The following is an 18745-nucleotide window of genomic DNA, read 5'->3' as shown; positions in this document are numbered from 1 at the left end:
TGTAAAGTGATGCAGAATATAGCAGCACTATATAAGTGCGTAAAATAAAGAAATCTATTCTAATTTATAAAGTGTTGGTGCTATATAAGCAACAGAAAATAAGTGAGCCGAATATGCTGCTATCCCTTCTGACAACCCCAGTATCGGTATACCTATCTTCTGCTTAAAACAAGAAAGCAGTATGACACAAGTCACCTCTAGCTACTACTAAGACAGTTGTGTTATTGAGATTTTATTCTTTCTAAAAGTACATTTGTAGGGGAAAAAAAAGTAACTAAGGCTACTTTCACACTAGCGGCAGGACGGATCAAACAGGCAGGATGGATCCGTCCTGCCACTATTTCGCCATGCCGCCAGACTGCCGCTCCGTCCCCATTTACTAAAATGGGGACGGGGGCAGAGCTCCGGCGCAGTACAGCAGTTCACGGTGAGAGGCCGCCGGATTAAAAAGTCGGACATGTTGTACTTTTAGTCCGGCGTCCTTTCGCAGTGCACTGCCGTGCTGCGCCGGAGCTCCGCCCCCGTCTCCATTATAGTCAATGGGGATGGAGTGGCAGTCCAGCGTAATAGCGGCAGGATGTATCCGACAGGGTGAACAGCCTGTCGGATCCGTCCTGCCGCTAGTGTGAAAGTAGTCTAAAATAAAGCATTAGAGCACATTCACATGATGGAAATACACGTTGGAAAAATCTGTCATGTATGTTCGCCATAGCAATGTAGTAGGACAGCAATTTAGGCGCAAGATCACTATTCAGGACAGATGTAGATATAATATATATTTCTTCTTTAATGGAAATTGCTCCTCAAATAAAACAACATGTTTCGGGGGTACTTAGGCTTCATTTTTGACCAACTCCTACATCATAAAATCTCAAATATAAGAGCATGATACATTCATCCATCTTTTATTGATGAAATGCCTAAAAAAATTATGTATATAAGGGGGAAAATATATGTTTTTAATACAGGCCACATGATCGTAATCCGGGGGACCACGTGACCTTCTCGTTGGTGTAGCATGGCTTGCGAGAGGCAGGGCGAGATGAGCTTGTAATTAGTTTGTCCCATGGTCGCCCCTCCTCTCATTGTCATGGAAAGAATAAACAACAACTTGGGCCCGTACGCGCTCCTTGCCAAGCGAGTCATGTGATCGCTGTAGTCGCGATCACCTGACATGTTGTCATGGTGATCGACGCTGCAGCGTCGGGTAGGGACACAGAGTATTTAGAAATAAGAAGAAATACCAGGAAATGGCCTATATAAAGGATCTCCTGTATATTATTTAGTATGTTTAGAGAAAAGTGGGCTATGCTGATAAAATGCATATTTGTAAGTTTGATAAAATGTATGTAAAAAATATAGGAAGCAAGAAGGTGATAAATTATGTGTAAGAATACCCTTAAGAATATTTTAGCTCCGAGTGAAATAAAAAAAGCGCAGTCAAAATGAACGAATACTAGTGTTGGTCGAGCACCAAAGTGCTCGGATGCTCGAGTAGAACACCTCGGAATGCTCAGTTGCACTACAGAGCACGCGAGCACAATAGAAGTAAATGGGAGAACCAGAGCATTAAACCAGACATCCCCTGCTCTGAAGAGCGGAGGGTGTCTGGTTCACAGGAAGAGGTCAGAAATTGATGGAAACACCACTGAAATGGTTCTGGAACAGCATGGGGAGGATGTCTGGATGCATCGTGGACTCCCAGGTCGCTGCTGGGAACAAATGTTGTCCGGGTAGTACGCCACTTTTACAGACTGACAATAATACGCACAAAACCAAAGATAAAATCAATTTTAGAGGAAAACTTGTTAGGAAACATTCTTTTCTGTATATTTACTTGTATATAAAGTGCAAGTGCTGCCAAAAATTAAAAGGAAGAGACACTCCGATACAACCTGTATATCACATAAAGGAGGGCCTCATTCACATGGTGGTACAATTGTACAGGTAGTGGGACACCTACACTCATAAAGCCTATGCACTAAGTGAAAGGCCTGCCAAAAATTACAAGCAACCGGCACTCTAATACACCCTTTATTAGGAGGGCCTGCTGATCGACCATTTAAAACATTAGGGGCAAGGGCCTGCTGCTGAGCAGACCTTCTAAAACATTAGAGGCGAGGTCCTGCTGCTGATCTGACCATCTAAAACATTAGGGGTGAGGGTCTGCTGCTGATCTGACCATCTAAAACATTAGGGGTGAGGGTCTGCTGGTGACCCTTAAAAACATTATGGTTGATGGCCTCTGCTAAGCTGACCCTCTAAAACATTAGGAGCGAGGGCAGCCTAATAAGCATGTTGATATGATGGAGGAGGAGGAGGACGAGAAAAGGGAGATTGAACCACATACCCTTTTTAGTGGTGGAAGGGGTGCATAGGAAAACAGTGTATTCGATACACCATAAAAGCCACATTTAGAGTGCCTTTATGTTTAGCCGCCTTCCTCTGGTGGAGTAGAGAAGTCAGGGGCAATCCAGGCCTTGTTCATTTTTATAAAAGAGTAAACCGGTCAGCATTTTCAGTTGACAGGCGGATGCACTTACCATTTATTATGCCCCCAGCAGCACTAAATACACGCTCTGACAAAATGCTGGTGGCGTAGAGCTCCAGTTCATGCCACGTGTCCAACTTGGACATCCAATAGTTGTAAGGCACACAGGGATCACTGAGGACGCTGACACGGTCTGCTACGTACTCCTTCACCATCTTCCCAAAAAATTTTTCCCTCCTTGTGACACTAGGCCTTGGAGAGTGTTGCCCTGCCTCTGTTGGAACTGCTGTGTGTTCCCCTCGTATCCCCTTCTCGGTTGACCAAAGAACTATGTACTCTGCAGCCAGCGTTCTCAGCTGGAAATTTTTGGAGCAATTTTTCCACATGGACCTTCTGGTATTGCACCATTTTGCTCATCCTCTCCACCACAGGAATGAGAGATGAGAAGTTCTCTTTGTAGCGGGGATTGAGAGGGGTGAACAACCAGTAATCAGTGTTGGCCAAAATGCGTACAACGCGAGGGTCACGGGAAAGGCAGTCTAACAAAGTCAGCATGTGTGCCAGAGTCCCAACAGACATGACTTTGCTGTCCTCATCAGGAGGATTACTCTCAATCTTCTCATACTCTTCCTCCTCTTCTACCCATCCACAGTGAACAAATGGAATAAAACTTCCATGGGTACTAACCTCTGTAGCGGAGGCAACCGTATCCTGCTCCTCCTCATCATCCAATTTGCGCTGAGAAGATGAACTGAGGGTGGTCTGGCTATCACCCTGTGTACTGTCTTCCCCCATTTCCACCTCTTCCACATGCAAAGCGTCCACCTTAATTGTGAGCAGCGAGCGTTTAAGTAGACACAGAAGTGGGATGGTTACGTTGATAATAGCGTTATCGCCACTCACCATCTGTGTTTATTCCTCAAAGTTGCGTAAAACCTCACAGAGGTCAGACATCAATGCTCACTTGCCACTTGTTAAGAGCAGAAGCTGATTGCAGCTGGGATCGCTACAATACCTACATAATTTGGTACCTTTAGCAGTGATTATCGGTATGCTGGGTATCTTCATGTTTGTAGGGTTTTTATAGGGTCTGGTCTAGGGCCTAGGCACGGGGACAGGGTGCCTCCACAATTAGGGGGCATCCTTGGGCATAGATTACTTTAGGGCCAGGTAGGGATAGACTTTTCAACCACCTAGTTCACCATATGTATTGCCTCCCCAGAGAGTATGCCTATACCTACACCACCCCTTCCTATTTATCTGTTAGATTGCTATTGTTAGGTGAGTGTAACACTTTGTATCAATAGGTATATCCTATTACCCCAATCTAATTAATAAAGGTAATTTTAGAAGCACATATATTTCTCCTTTTCACTTATGCTAAGTTATTACTACATGTCCAAAATCTAACATCTCTACTTTGTACCTGTATGAACTACACACTGTGGATTCCCATTTTGGCATGGACAATACGTCAAAAAACAACCTAAAAATAATCTGGGAGTTTAAAAAAAAATTTAATTTTTGGTTTTAGTTTGGTGCCTAAAACTGATGCCAATATCACAGCATACAACTACACTTGTATTTTTAGCATCTTATATAAAATTTTTCGCACAATTTATTAATATTACCTGTTCTCATTACAACAGCCTTTATGTAGTTCGAAGACTTGGTCTGGATGACTTGAGTCCCGCAGAATAGTATGTGCCTCTTGTAATCATGCACGCTGTGAACCTTCCACGGCTCGGTGTTGTCTGTACTGGGCAGCGGAGTCTTAGTTACTGGGATACTTTCACCTTAATATAAAAGACAGGCCTGAAGTAAACCATACTCATTTCAAATACTTCTACTGTACATCTGCTCTAATCATGTGCTTTAAAGTATAGACTATAAATTAATAGATCAATATAGTAGACACAGCATACAGACATTAACCATATATAATATACAGTTTTTGAAAAAACACTGTATTAAAACTATATATATGCTATATATCTGACCTAGTGCTGGACACACTTGCACAGCCTTGTAAAAGATTTGTCATCTTGTGCCTATCCTTGTTCATTGTATGCCATAAACATAAGCGCCTGTCTGTGGGATACGCTGACCATATGTCCATGTTAAAGGGAATGGAGCTTTAAGAACTGGATGTAAATGTATACAAAGTGTTACCTGTAAGCATGCTTTCATTGACTATACACGTTCCGCTGATGAGCAATGCATCACAAGGGAGAAGTGAATTTCTTTCAACCACAATGACATCACCGGGAGCCAAGTGTCGGGATTCTTCCTGGAAGACCCCTGCAATTAAAGCCAACCCATAAGAAAGACTAAACCAGTGGCAAATTCACTGGTCCCTCATGTTACAATATTAATTGGTTCAAACACAATCATTGTAAATTGAGACCAAAACTCTATGGAAGAAACTCATAATTGCTGATGTCACAAAATGTCAACCCAAAATAAATAAATAAAATGAAGAAGGTCAAAGAAAAATGTGCAGATAACCTATACAGACAAGATAAAATCCTACACATAAGTCAGAACGTGCTGCATGAAGCTATAAACCACCTGCTATGTAGAGGGCAGGAGCCTGTAGATTATACATAAGACACCAGAGAAATAACATCGGGGCAATCTCGTATGGCATCCAAAGGAGCAGCCAATCCTTTTACAGGTAATGAGCAGGACAGGAGATGTAGTACTGAACTGTACTGTAAGGTGGCGCTACTAGACAACCAGTTCAGTAATACTGGTGATAAAACTAGAGATATGCCCATGCTGACTGGTCGGATCTTTCATTAATCACGCATGCCGCATATCTGGGCTGTCTGTGACATTGTATGTTGGATTTTGTATCAATGGCCCAAAAAAGATCATTGCAGGTTGAAAATATTGAACCTGAGGCCACTGAGCGATAAGGGAATACTGTAGAGCTGGTGTTAGCTCTGGCTTTCTAGCTTCTTCCTCTATACAAAGGTTTTGTGTATTAGATTGCGTTCTGATATTAGCTGCAGTCCCATTGTAAAAGTAGGTCCCCGCTTCTTTCAGTCCAAAACATATAAAAATGGGGTGAGGGTCCGTTGTGCAATAAAGGAAAGCTTAGGGGTAACAGAAAAATCACTGGTTCTTTTTATGCTGCTTTCTCCAATCTCTTCCTTATTCTTCCTCCTTCGCAGCTTCTTAGTCTAAAGCCTGATAAACCTTTATCATATGTTTCATGTGAGGTTCAAGTTTATGATTTTGCGTGAGAAGCATGCCTACTACTGCTCGTTGGTTCAGAGACTAAGAAGCTGCGAAGGAGGAAGGATAAGGAGAAGATTGGAGGAAGCAGCATAAAATGAACCAGTAATTTTTGTGTTACCCCTAAGCTTTCCTTTATTGCAGTGCGGACCCTAACTTCTTCCTCTGCCTCTTATTGAATCTAATAGCAGGCAAAACCTAGCATAGTAAAGTAACCCTTAGACATTAGATTCATCATCCCCATGGAAATCCAAGGTGTAAGATGGCTTTCCAACTGCTCCCCAACAACAGATGTCAGGGAAAACGTGTATATCAAATGTCAATACGACCAATCTTTTTTGACAAAGTGTCTAGCATCCCTTGGCCAAATGTTCACATTTATATTGATATGATGACTGAAATAGCTTTGCAAAATCTTCATTCTGGGATAGATGGTATGTACTGTATCTTACAAAAGTGAGTAAACCCCTCACATTTTTGTAAATATTTGATTCTCTCTTTTCATGGGACAACACTGAAGATCTGACACTTTGCTACAATGTAAAGTAGTCAGTGTACAGCTTGTATGACAGTGTAAATCTGGTGAGCCCTCAAAATAAATCAATACACAGCCAGTAATGTCTAAACTGCTGGCAACAAAAGTGAGTACACCCCTAAGTGAAAACAAACAAATTGTGCTGAAGGTGTCAATTTTATGTGTGGCCACCATTATTTTCCAGCACTGCCTTAACTCTCTTGGGCATGGAGTTCACTAGAGCTTCACAGGTTGCCACTGGAATCCTCTACCACTCCTCCGTGATGACGTCACAGAGCTTGTGGATGTTAGAGACCTTGCACTCCTCCACCTTCCATTTGAGGATGTCCCACAGATGCTCAGTTTCTTTAGCAAGGCAGTGGTAGTCTTGGAGGTGTTTTTGGGGTTGTGTTAGAATACTGCCCTGTGGCCCAGTTTCTGAAGCGAGGGGATCATGCTCTGCTTCAGTATGTCACAGTACATGTAGGCATTCATTGGTCCCTCAATGAACTGTAGCTCCCCACAGCTGGAAGCACTCATGTAGCCCCAAACCATGACACTCTCACCACCATGCTTGACTGTAGGCAAGACACACTTGTCTTTGTATTCCTCACCTTATTGCTGCCACACACGCTTAACACCATCTGAACCAAATAAGTTCTCATCAGACCACAGGACATGGTTTCAGTAATCCATGTCCTTAGTCTTCTTGTCTTCAGAAAACTATTTGTGGGCTTTCTTGTGCATCATCTTTAGAAGAGGCTTCTTTCTGGGATGACAGCCATTCAGACCAATTTGATGCAGTTTGCGGTGTATGGTCTGAGCACTGACAGGCTGACCCCTTACCCCTTTAACCTCTGCAGTAATGCTGGCAGCTCTTATATGTCTATTTTGAAAAGACAACCTCTGGATATGACGCTGAGCACGTGCACTCAACTTCTTTGGTCGACCATGGCGAGGCCTGTTCTGAGTGGAACCTGTCTTGTTAAACTGCTGTATGGTCTTGGCCACCGTGCTGCAGCTCAGGGTGTTGGCAATCTTCTTATAGCCTAGGCCATCTTTATGTAGAGCAACAATTCTTTTTATCAGATCCTCAGTGAGTTCTTTGCCATGAGGTGCCATGTTGAACTTCCAGTGACCAGTATGAAGAGTGTGAGAGTGATAACACCAAATTTAACACACCTGCTCCCCATTCACACCTGAGACACATGACACCAGGGAGGGAAAATGTCTAATTGGGCAGAATTTGGCCATTTTCACTTAGGGGTGTACTCACTTTTCTTGCCAGTGGTTTATACATTAATGGTTGTATGTGGAGTTATTTTGAGGGCACACCAAATTTACACTGTTATACAAGTGGTACACTGACTACTTTACATTGTATCAAAGTATCATATCTTTAGTGTTGTTCCATGAAAAGATATAATAAAATATTTACAAAAATGTGAGGGGTGTACTAACTTTTGTGAGATACTGTATAGCCGCCCTTACTGGTTGTAAATTAAACGGTGGCAGAAAAACTTTTGCCAATGGTTTGACAGCCAACTATGACAATTTCCCCACTGCCTAATTTAATTAACCCCTTAAGGACGCAGGGCGTACCGGTACGCCCTATTTCCCGAGTCCTTAAGGACTCAGGGCGTACCGGTATGTCCTAACTTTACACCGGGATTCCGGCGCCCCAGGGGTTAATCTGAACAGGATGCCGGCTGAAATCATTCAGCCGGCATCCTGTCACAACAACAGGGGGGGTCATGTGACCCCCCGTGTCGGCGATCACAGCAAACCGCAGGTCAATTCAGACCTGCGGTTTGCTGCGCTTTTTGCAGTTTCTGATCCCCGCGGTCCCTGACTGCGGGGATCAGAAACGTTTGAGTGCCTAAAACAAAATTTTTTCAACCCCCCCTGCACCCCTGCACGATTTTATGCAGGCAGGTGGTGCGGGTGGGGCATTGCGGGAGGCGGGCGGTGCGGCAGGCGGGATCGCGATCCCCCGCCCGCCTCCCTTTGATAATTCGTTGGCTTCTAGTGGGTATACCAGGGTGTCAGCACATTGCTGACACCCTGGTATAAACGGCTGACATCTGTGCAGATGTCAGCCGTTTAACCCTTTCCAGGTTAACTGTCATCGGTCAGGGAGCTCCCTCCCTCTCCATCGGGGGGCTGCTGCCCCCCTCAGCCCTGTGCTTACCCTTTCCCGTCTGCGAAGTTGTGGCAGACGGGGAAGGTTCCCATGGCAACAGGACGCCTTCTCAGGCGTCCTGCTGTCCATGGTGCTGAACAGATCTATGCTAAAGGCATAGACCTGTTCAAAGTGTAAGTAAAATACAGTACAGTACAATATATATATTAATATATATTGTACTGTACTGTATTATACAGACATCAGACCCACTGGATCTTCAAGAACCAAGTGGGTCTGGGTCCAAAAAAATGTTAAAAAAAGTGAAAAAAGTTAAGATAAAAAAAAAAACATTTATTACTGAATAAAAATTAAAAAAATAAAATACACTACACATATTAGGTATCGCCGCGTCCGTAACGACCTGATCTATAAAACGGTCATGTTGCTTCCCCCGCACGGTGAACGCCATAAAAATAAAAAAATAAAAACTATGAGAAAATTGACATTTTGCCCACCTTACTTCCCAAAAAAGGTAATAACAGTGATCAAAAAAGTCGCATGTACGCCAAAATAGTACCAATCAAACCGTCATATCATCCCGCAAAAAATAAGACCCTACTCAAGATAATCGCCCAAAAACTGAAAAAACTATGGCTCTTAGACTATGGAAACACTAAAACATGATTTTTTTTGTTTCAAAAATGAAATCATTGTGTAAAACTTACATAAATAAAAATAAAGTATACATATTAGGTATCGCCGCGTCCGTATCGACCGGATCTATAAAAATATCACATTACCTAACCCCTCAGTTGACCACTATAAAAAATAAATAAAAACGGTGTAAAAAAAGCCAATTTTTGTCATCTTACGTCACAAAAAGTGTAATAGCAAGCGATCAAAAAGTAATATGCACCCCAAAATAGTGCCAATCAAACCGTCATCTCATCCCGCAAAAAATGAGACGCTACTCAAAATAATCGCCCAAAAACTGAAAAAACTATGGCTCTTAGACTATGGAGACAATAAAAATGTTGGGGGTTTTAAAAATGAAGTTATTGTATAAAACGTACATAAATAAATAAAAATGTATACATATTAGGTATCGCCGCGTCCGTGACAACCTGCTCTATAAAATTCCCACATGATCTAACCTGTCAGATGAATGTTGTAAATAACCAAAAAAAAAAAAGTGCCAAAAAAGCTATTTCTTGTTACCTTGCCGCACAAAAAGTGTAATATAGAGCAACCAAAAATCATATGTACCCTAAACTAGTACCAACAAAGCTGCCACCCTATTCCGTACTTTCTAAAATGGGGTCACTTTTTTGGAGTTTCTACTCTAGGGGTGCAACAGGGGAGCTTCAAATGGGACATGGTGTCAAAAAAAACAGTCCAGCAAAATCTGCCTTCCAAAAACCGTATGGCATTCCTTTCCTTCTGCGCCCTGCCGTGTGCCCGTACAGCAGTTTACGACCACATATGGGGTGTTTTTGTAAACTACAGAATCAGGGCCATAAATAATGAGTTTTGTTTGGCTGTTAACCCTTGCTTTGACTGGAAAAAAATATTAAAATGGAAAATCTGCCAAAAAAGTGACATTTTGAAATTCTATCTCTATTTTCCATTAAATCTTGTGCAACACCTAAAGGGTTAACAAAGTTTGTAAAATCAGTTTTGAATACCTTGAGGGGTGTAGTTTCTTAGATGGGGTCACTTTCATGGAGTTTCTACTCTAGGGGTGCATCAGGGGGCTTCAAATGGGACATGGTGTCAAAAAAACAGTCCAGCAAAATCTGGCTTCCAAAAACCATCCGGCGCACCATTCACTCTACGCCCTACTGTGTGCCCGTACAGTAGTTTACGGCCACATATGGGGTGTTTCTGTAAACGGCAGAGTCAGGGCAATAAAGATACAGTCTTGTTTGGCTGTTAACCCTTGCTTTGTTAGTGGAAAAAATGGGTTAAAATGGAAAATTAGGCAAAAAAATGAAATTCTCAAATTTCATCCCCATTTGCCAATAACTCTTGTGCAACACCTAAAGGGTTAATGAAGTTTGTAAAATCAGTTTTGAATACCTTGAGGGTGTAGTTTATAGAATGGGGTCATGTTTGGGCGGTTTCTATTATGTAAGCCTCGCAAAGTGACTTCAGACCTGTAGTGGTCCCTAAAAATTGGGTTTTTGTAAATTTCTGAAAAGTTTCAAGATTTGCTTCTAAACTTCTAAGCCTTGTAACATCCCCAAAATATTAAATATCATTCCCAAAAAAATTCAAACATGAAGTAGACATATGGGGAATGTTAAGTCATCACAATTTTTGGGGGTATTACTATGTATTACAGAAGTAGAGAAACTGAAACTTTGAAATTTGCAAATTTTCCCAATTTTTTGTAAATTAAGTATTTTATTATGCAAAAAAATTTTTTTTTTTACTTCATTTTACCAGTGTCATGAAGTACAATATGTGACGAAAAAACTATCTCAGAATGGCCTGGATAAGTCAAAGTGTTTTAAAGTTATCAGCACTTAAAGTGACACTGGTCAGATTTGCAAAAAATGGCCAAGTTTGGGAATGATATTTTATTTTTTGAGGATGTTACAAGGCTTAGAAGTTTAGAAGCAAATTTTGAAATTTTTGAGAAATCTTCAAAATCCCACTTTTTATGGACCAGTTCAGGTTTGAAGTCATATTGTGAGGCTTAGATAATAGAAACCTCCCAAAAATGACCCCATTCTAGAAACTACACCCCTCAAGGTATTCAAAACTGTTTTTTCAAACTTTATTAACCCTTTAGGTCTTCCACAAGAGTTAATGGCAGATGGAGAAACAATTTTGAAATTTCTATTTTTTGGAAAATTTTCCGTTATAATCTATTTTTTCCAGGAGTAAAACAAGGGTTAACTGCCAAACAACACTCAAAATGGGTTGCCCTGATTCTGTAGTTTGCAGAAACACCCCATATGTGGTCGTAAACTACTGTTTGGCCGAACGGGAGCACATAGAAGGAGGGGAACACCATATGGGTTTTGGAAGGCAGATTTTGCAGGACTGGTTTTGTTTATACCATGTCCCATTTGAAGCCCCCTGTTGCACCCCTAGAATAGAAATTTCAAAAAAGTGACTGCATCTAAGAAAGTACACCCCTCAAGGTATTCAAAACTGGGTTTACAAACTTTGTTAACCCTTTAGGTGTTCCACAAGAGTTAATGGCAGATGGAGAAACAATTTTGAAATTTCTATTTTATGGAAAATTTTCCAATATAATCAATTTTTTCCAGGAGTAAAACAAGGGTTAACTGCCAAACAACACTCAAAATGGGTTGCCCTGATTCTGTCGTTTGCAGAAACACCCCATATGTGGTCGTAAACTACTGTTTGGCCGAACGGTAGCACATAGAAGGAGGGGAACACCATATGGGTTTTGGAAGGCAGATTTTGCAGGACTGGTTTTGTTTATACCATGTCCCATTTGAAGCCCCCTGTTGCACCCCTAGAATAGAAATTTCAAAAAAGTGACTCCATCTAAGAAAGTACACCCCTCAAGGTATTCAAAACTGGGTTTACAAACTTTGTTAACCCTTTAGGTGTTCCACAAGAGTTAATGGCAGATGGAGAAACAATTTTGAAATTTCTATTTTTTGGAAAATTTTCCAATATAATCAATTTTTTCCAGGAGTAAAACAAGGGTTAACTGCCAAACAACACTCAAAATGGGTTGCCCTGATTCTGTAGTTTGCAAAAACACCCCATATGTGGTCGTAAACTACTGTTTGGCCGAACGGGAGCACATAGAAGGAGGGGAACACCATATGGGTTTTGGAAGGCAGATTTTGCAGGACTGGTTTTGTTTATACCATGTCCCATTTGAAGCCCCCTGTTGCACCCCTAGAATAGAAATTTCAAAAAAGTGACTCCATCTAAGAAAGTACACCCCTCAAGGTATTCAAAACTGGGTTTACAAACTTTGTTAACCCTTTAGGTGTTCCACAAGAGTTAATGGCAGATGGAGAAACAATTTTGAAATTTCTATTTTTTGGAAAATTTTCCAATATAATCAATTTTTTCCAGGAGTAAAACAAGGGTTAACTGCCAAACAACACTCAAAATGGGTTGCCCTGATTCTGTCGTTTGCAGAAACACCCCATATGTGGTGGTAAACTACTATTTGGCTAAACGGCAGGACATAGAAGAAGGGGAACGTCATATGGTTTTTGGAAGGCAGATTTTGCTGGACTGGTTTATTTACACCATGTACCCTTTCAAGCCCCCTGATGCACCCCTAGAGTAGAAACTCCATAAAAGTGACCCCATCTAGGAAACTACGGGATAAGGTGGTTGTTGTTTTGGGACCATTTTTGGGATAAATTTGATTTTTGGTTGCTCTATATTACTCTTTTTTGAGGCAATGTAACAAAAAAATTTAATTCTAAAATTGTTTCTACATTCGCTATTTAGTTTTGTGGAACACCTAAAGGGTTAACATAGTTTGTAAAGTAACTTTTGAATACCTTGAGGGGTGTGGTTTCTTAGATGGGGTCACTTTTTTGGAGTTTCTAGTCTAGGCTACATCAGGGGGGGCTTCTAATGGGACATGGTGTAAAAAAAAAAAATGTCCATCAAAATCTGCCTTCCAGAAACCGTATGGAGTTCCCTTCGTTCCATGCCCTGCCGTGCGGCTATATAGCCATTTACGACCACATATGGGGTGTTTCTGAAAACTACAGAATTGGGGCAATAAATGTTTAGTTTTGTTTGGCTGTTAACCCTTGCTTTATTACCGGCAAAATGGATTTAAATTGAAATTTTGCCCAAAAATAGGTATTTTGGCACCGTTTTTATTTTATATTTTTAACACCGTTCATCCGAGGCGTTTGGTAAAAAGTTATTTTTATAGCGACGACTTTTACGCACGCGACGATGCCCAATATGTATGGCTCTCAGACTTTAGAGACACTAAGCAGGCATCCTAAAACTGCAGCCTTCCAGATGTTGTAAAACTACAATTCCCACCATGCCCTGATGATGGCTGTAGGTTTGTCTGGGCATGCTGGGAGTTATAGTTTTACAACATCTGGAGGGCCGCAGTTTGAGGATGCCTGCACTAAAACTAATATTTTTTGGGGAAAGAAAAATTGTTTTCGTGTCTCCAAAGTCTGAGAGCCATAGTGTTTTATGTTCTCTAGTGAACTGTTGGGGATTATAAAAATTTAGTACTCCTTGGAAGTGTGATACTCCCTGAAGCAATTGATAATGCAGAGGCCCGGATGATCGGGGCACGTGTCATATTGAGTAGTGGTGTCCTTCCGTATCCCCCTCTTGTGACACACTCTGCACTTTTTTTGGGTTCGTCCCTTCTTTCCAGTATGGGGGACCACACCTGGAAAGTGTTGGCCAGGGACGATCCGGGCGCCTCCAGTTCCCGAGGTACTCCGGCCTGCTCTTTCCCGGTCCGAAAAGATCAGGTCCTTGAGGACTGCCTCATAGAATTGGAGGAATGTCCCTGTGCTGCCAGCGCTTCGGGATAGTACAAAAGAGTTGTACATGGCAACCTGCACCAAGTAGACCGCAACTTTTTTGTACCATGCCCGGGTTTTGCGCATGGCGTTATATGGCGTGAGGACTTGATCAGAGAGATCAACTCCTCCCATATACCGATTGTGGTCGACGATACAATCGGGCTTGAGGACCGTTGCCGCGGTACCTCGCACAGGGACTGGGGTGGTGCTGTTACCGTGGATTGTGGACAGCATAAGGACATCCCTCTTGTCCTTATACCTGACCAGCAACAGGTTTCCACTGGTAAGTGCACGGGTCTCACCCCTGGGGATAGGTACCTGGAGGGGGTAGGCAGGGAGGCCGCGTTGATTTTTCCGCACGGTCCCACAAGCGAACGTGGATCTGGCGGCAAGGGACCTGAACAAGGGAATGCTGGTATAAAAGTTATATAGGCAAGTGGCAGGGGGGGTCGGGGTTAGGGTTAGATGGATAGATGGAAGTTTGGAAGTTTGGAATAAAAGTACTTTTTTTTTTTTTTTTTCCTAACTTACTTTTCACTTCTTTCCCTGCCTAACGGTGCCTCTCCCTCACTGACCCTAACCTACCTGGGTGGCGATGGGTGCAGGAGGGTGATGGATGCCGATGCACGGTCAGGGTGCTGGACAGGAAGAGGAGGGGAGAGAGGAGCGCAGGAAGTTTGAATCTCGCGCCTCTCTCCCCTGCACCAATCAGCACCCTGGACAGCAGTGTTCAGCACCAGGGCCAGCACCGCCTCCTCAAATCCTCGGACTGCGATTGGTGGTGTAAAATTACGCCACTGATCGCAGTCTTTTTCCGGTTCATCGGGTCACAGGACACCCGAATGGACCGGAAACGCAGAAAACCGCAGGTCTGAATTGACCTGCGGTTTTCTGCGATCGCGGATACGGGGGGGTCCAATGACCCCCCCTGCGTTGTTACGGGATGCCGGCTGAATGATTTCAGCCGAAATCCCGTTCCGATTAACCCCCGCGGCACCGGAATTACATTTTTAAGTCAGGACGTACCGGTACGTCCTCGGTCCTTAAGGACTCGGGAAATAGGGCGTACCGGTACGTCCTCGGTCCTTAAGGGGTTAAGGGGTTAATTAATGATACTTTTTTCCTTTTTTGTATTTCAGAAAGACTGAATTTGTCTCATAAAACTGAGTAGAGATGAGCTAATCGATTTCTAAGAATCCATTTGTCTCATTAAGCAGAGGTCTGCATCTATGGTGGGGTGGCCCCAAAGCCCAGGATACCCCCCTGCTGCTTGACAGACAGAGACAAACATTTCGGCCTGCGCTGACAATCTTGTGTCTGCGTCACAACTCCAAGAAGTTGCACAAGTGCAAAGACTCTGCTTTAACAAGCAGTGCAGCAATGTTTCATGCGCTGCTACCCGGAACTGTAGTGGCGCATGTGCAGTCGCTGTTCTGCCCATATTGTGCATAGTAAATGTATATAATGTGCTGTAGTGATTGTACTGCAATGTTATGTTTGCCATCTAGTGGTCATAGTTAGTTACTACCTTGCCAGAACTTTACAGGAAGTGTATTTTTCTCAGAGTCAGAGGCAGTAACCTTTAACCTGGAACTGTATTTCCTCCATTTCATGACTGCTCCTGGATCTAGCAGACTGCATGCAGATTAACTCTTGATATATTCCTGGACTAATGATGGAATTGTCTGTGAGTACTCTCACTGATGGAGTGAGGCTGCTGTATAATGTTTACTGTACTGACACATATGTTTTGTTTATGCTTATGTTGTAGTTTTACTACATTATTCAGAAAAAATAATGCATACAGATCTGATGTCTCACGTTTCTTGACTTCTGAATTATAGTGTTATACAACAGTCAATAACGCGAAGCAGAACAGTCGCTGCTCCAGTAGCCTCTGTGCTTGCGCTGCTACTCAGAGCAGCAGCACAGGTGACAGCTCATCAGGGCAGGCCGAGATGTCCATCCCCGTCAGTCAAGCAGCAGGGCGTGTTCTGAGTCACCTGCAGCTTGATGAGATGAATCAATTCACAAGTGAATTTCAGGTTAGGTATCTTTTTTTGTCCGCCAATACTATAAAGACATTCATTATGAGACCGTCTGAACAATTTGTTGCAGACATTGCTCAATTATAGTTTCTATATAAAACCAAAACATGTTCCATTGATATTACTCATACATGAACTCCTCTGCGTACAGTTCTTTTATGTGTGCTTTAAGTAAAGTGTAAGATATAAGCAATGAATGTCTACAAATGCCATATAAATCACTTCTATATATTTAATGTGGCCATACACATCTGGTGAATGATGCCAGAACCCGCCAATTCTGGCAGGACTAGTCAACCATCTAATGTGTATGGGGTGTCCCATCTCACCCCAACACCAAATGCCAGCGTAAAGAAAGGTTGGGCATGCTGGATTTCAACATGTCTATAAGGCTAGATTCACACAAACAACGATTTTTATTCGCCCGATTCTTGGCATATTTGCCGGATCTCAGCTGGTCTCCATTATAGTAAAAGGAGCCGGACAGTGATGTGGTAGCTTACAGCAATGCCGGAATGCAGAGAGATCTAACAGGCTGTTCCCTGACGGATCTAAAAGCGCTATTTTGAAAGTAGTCTAATCCTTTGTCCTTAAGGGAGATAAGGACAACAAGTCCCTAAAGCTACTTTCATACTCGGGTTTTGGCTTTCCGTTTGCGAGATCCGTCATGGGCTCTCACAAGCGGTACAAAATGGATCAGTTTTGCCCTAATGCATTCTGAATGGAAAAGGATCAGCTCAGAATGCATCAGTTTGCCTCCGCTCCGTCTCCATTCCGCTCTGGAGACGGACACCAAAACGCTGCATGCAGCGTTTTGCTGTCCGCCTGACGAAGCGGAGCCAAACGGATCCGTCCTGGCACACAATGCAAGTCAATGGGGACGGATCAGTTTTCTCTGGCACAATAGAAAACGGATCCGTCTCCCATTGACTTTCAATAGAGTTCATGACGGATCAGTCTTGGTGCTGCTAATTAACATACAGGGCAGCAAAAGTGAACAGGGGGCGCAGCGGGGGAATGGAGCAGCCAATGTGAAAAAGTAAAGCGTCCTGACATCTCATAATAAAGCCATACACCATCAGGTAATACTATTGTAATGTTAGGACCAGTAAAATATCCTCTTTAAACATCTGAGCCAAGCAGAACCTGAGAAGCACAAAACCTCCTGAAAGAAAAAGCTTAAGAAATGTAGCTGTCTTACAAGTATATCCCTTCTGAGGTCACTGAGGATACAATAACTGACTGTGGTCTCTGGTGTAACTTGTAGATTCCCCCTTCCACCCCTCCCTTACACACGAGGAAGTAAAACTTGGCATGCTGCTTGCATACAGAATATTGAGTATTGGTATTATCTGAAGGCTACGATTCTGGGCTCTAATTAGATAAGATCCAAGCTCTAGTCCCAATATTCTAGCTCTGGTAATCATTTAAAGTGAAGACATTACATATATCTTTGGCAGTGAAGAGTGTAAACTCCGTTCCCCTCTTTTATCATCATGTCACTTTTAGGTCCAAAGTTCTGTGCTGCATAATTTCTCAATATATCTATGGTTCAAGCCTTCACTTTCTGATACAGAACACCAAAAACCTGCATGGATCAATAAAGAGATTAGCTTTCCTCCAGAAGGAAGAAAACAATAGACCTCCATAGACCTCCTGGGTCCCTTCAATCAGAACCAACTCCGCTTCCCCCCCATAGATGCAAATAAAGTGTAATAATCATATAATAAAAAGTTATGAAACTTCATAATATACTTTGAATGTTCATTTCTCACCATTTTCAATATTGGTTTGTGATTTGTGGATAAAATAATTTCAGCAGCAGCAACACAAACTTTAGTTTTACTACAATTTGCAACATGGGTAAAATATATCAGACTGGAATCCAAGTAGTTCAACTCCTTAGAGATTGACTAGGTTGATACGATTGTATCTGCTTCTCAGCTTAGGCTACTTTCACACTAGCGTTATTCTTATCCGGCATTGAGTTCCGTCACAGGGGCTCTATACCGGAAAAGAACTGATCAGGCATATCCCCATGCATTCTGAATGGAGAGTAATCTGTTCAGGATGCATCAGGATGTCTTCAGTTCAGTCTTTTTGACTGATCAGGCAAAAGAGAAAACCGTAGCATGCTATGGTTTTATCTCCAGCCAAAAAAACTGAAGATTTTTTCCCATAGGAATGTATTAGTGCCGGATCCGGCATTCAAAATACCGGAATGCCGGATCCATCCTTCCAGTCTGCGCATGCACAGACCGAAAAAAAGGTGAAAAATATAAATGCCGGATCCGTTTTGCCGGATGACACCAGAAAGACGGATCCGGCATTCCAATGCATTTTTCTGACTGATCAGGCATTTTTCAGACTGATCGGGATCTTGATCAGTCTTACAAATGCCATCAGTTGGCATACGTTTTGCCGGATCGGCAACGGAACTGCTTGCCGAATCACTCTGCCGCAAGTGTGAAAGTAGCCTTACAGAAGGGCTAGATCTGTAGGGGTTTTCAGCCTTTAAATGTGAACAAGAATGTTTCATTCACTGACAGCAAAGATATTTTTACAATGAAGAAAAAATGAAAACCCTAAATAGTTTAGAAATCTGCACTGTGCAGGGATAAGTCTTCATTCACGTAAATCCAGATAAGCCCTTTAAATATATAGTATTTTCCACAGTAATGGAAAATTGCAAACTGTTCAATATTTGTCAACTGTGCATAATGCAGACAAATGTTGGTTAACCGCAGGATCACCCTATGTAACACGGCTAATGTGGAGTTTGCCTATAACAACCTTGTTGTGCGT

The 18745-nt window shown here is 42.4% G+C and overlaps 1 protein-coding gene across 2 annotated transcripts in view; it reads right to left on the bottom strand.

Annotated features, from left to right (window-relative positions):
• The window catches only part of LOC122934584 (probable cation-transporting ATPase 13A4), a 165851-nt gene that overhangs the window by 84797 nt on the left and 62309 nt on the right, over window positions 1-18745 (bottom strand). For both annotated transcript variants that reach the window (XM_044290158.1, XM_044290159.1), the window contains 2 exons: window positions 4664-4792; window positions 4123-4287 (listed from right to left, as the gene is read on the bottom strand). In XM_044290158.1, the coding sequence (XP_044146093.1) occupies window positions 4123-4287; window positions 4664-4792 (294 nt within the window). The remainder of the gene's footprint in view (window positions 1-4122; window positions 4288-4663; window positions 4793-18745) is intronic.

Source organism: Bufo gargarizans, chromosome 4, assembly GCF_014858855.1.
Source record: "Bufo gargarizans isolate SCDJY-AF-19 chromosome 4, ASM1485885v1, whole genome shotgun sequence".
Classification (NCBI taxonomy): domain Eukaryota; kingdom Metazoa; phylum Chordata; class Amphibia; order Anura; family Bufonidae; genus Bufo; species Bufo gargarizans.
Note: the sequence above shows the minus strand (reverse complement) of the source record. Positions and strands in the feature narration are given on the sequence as shown.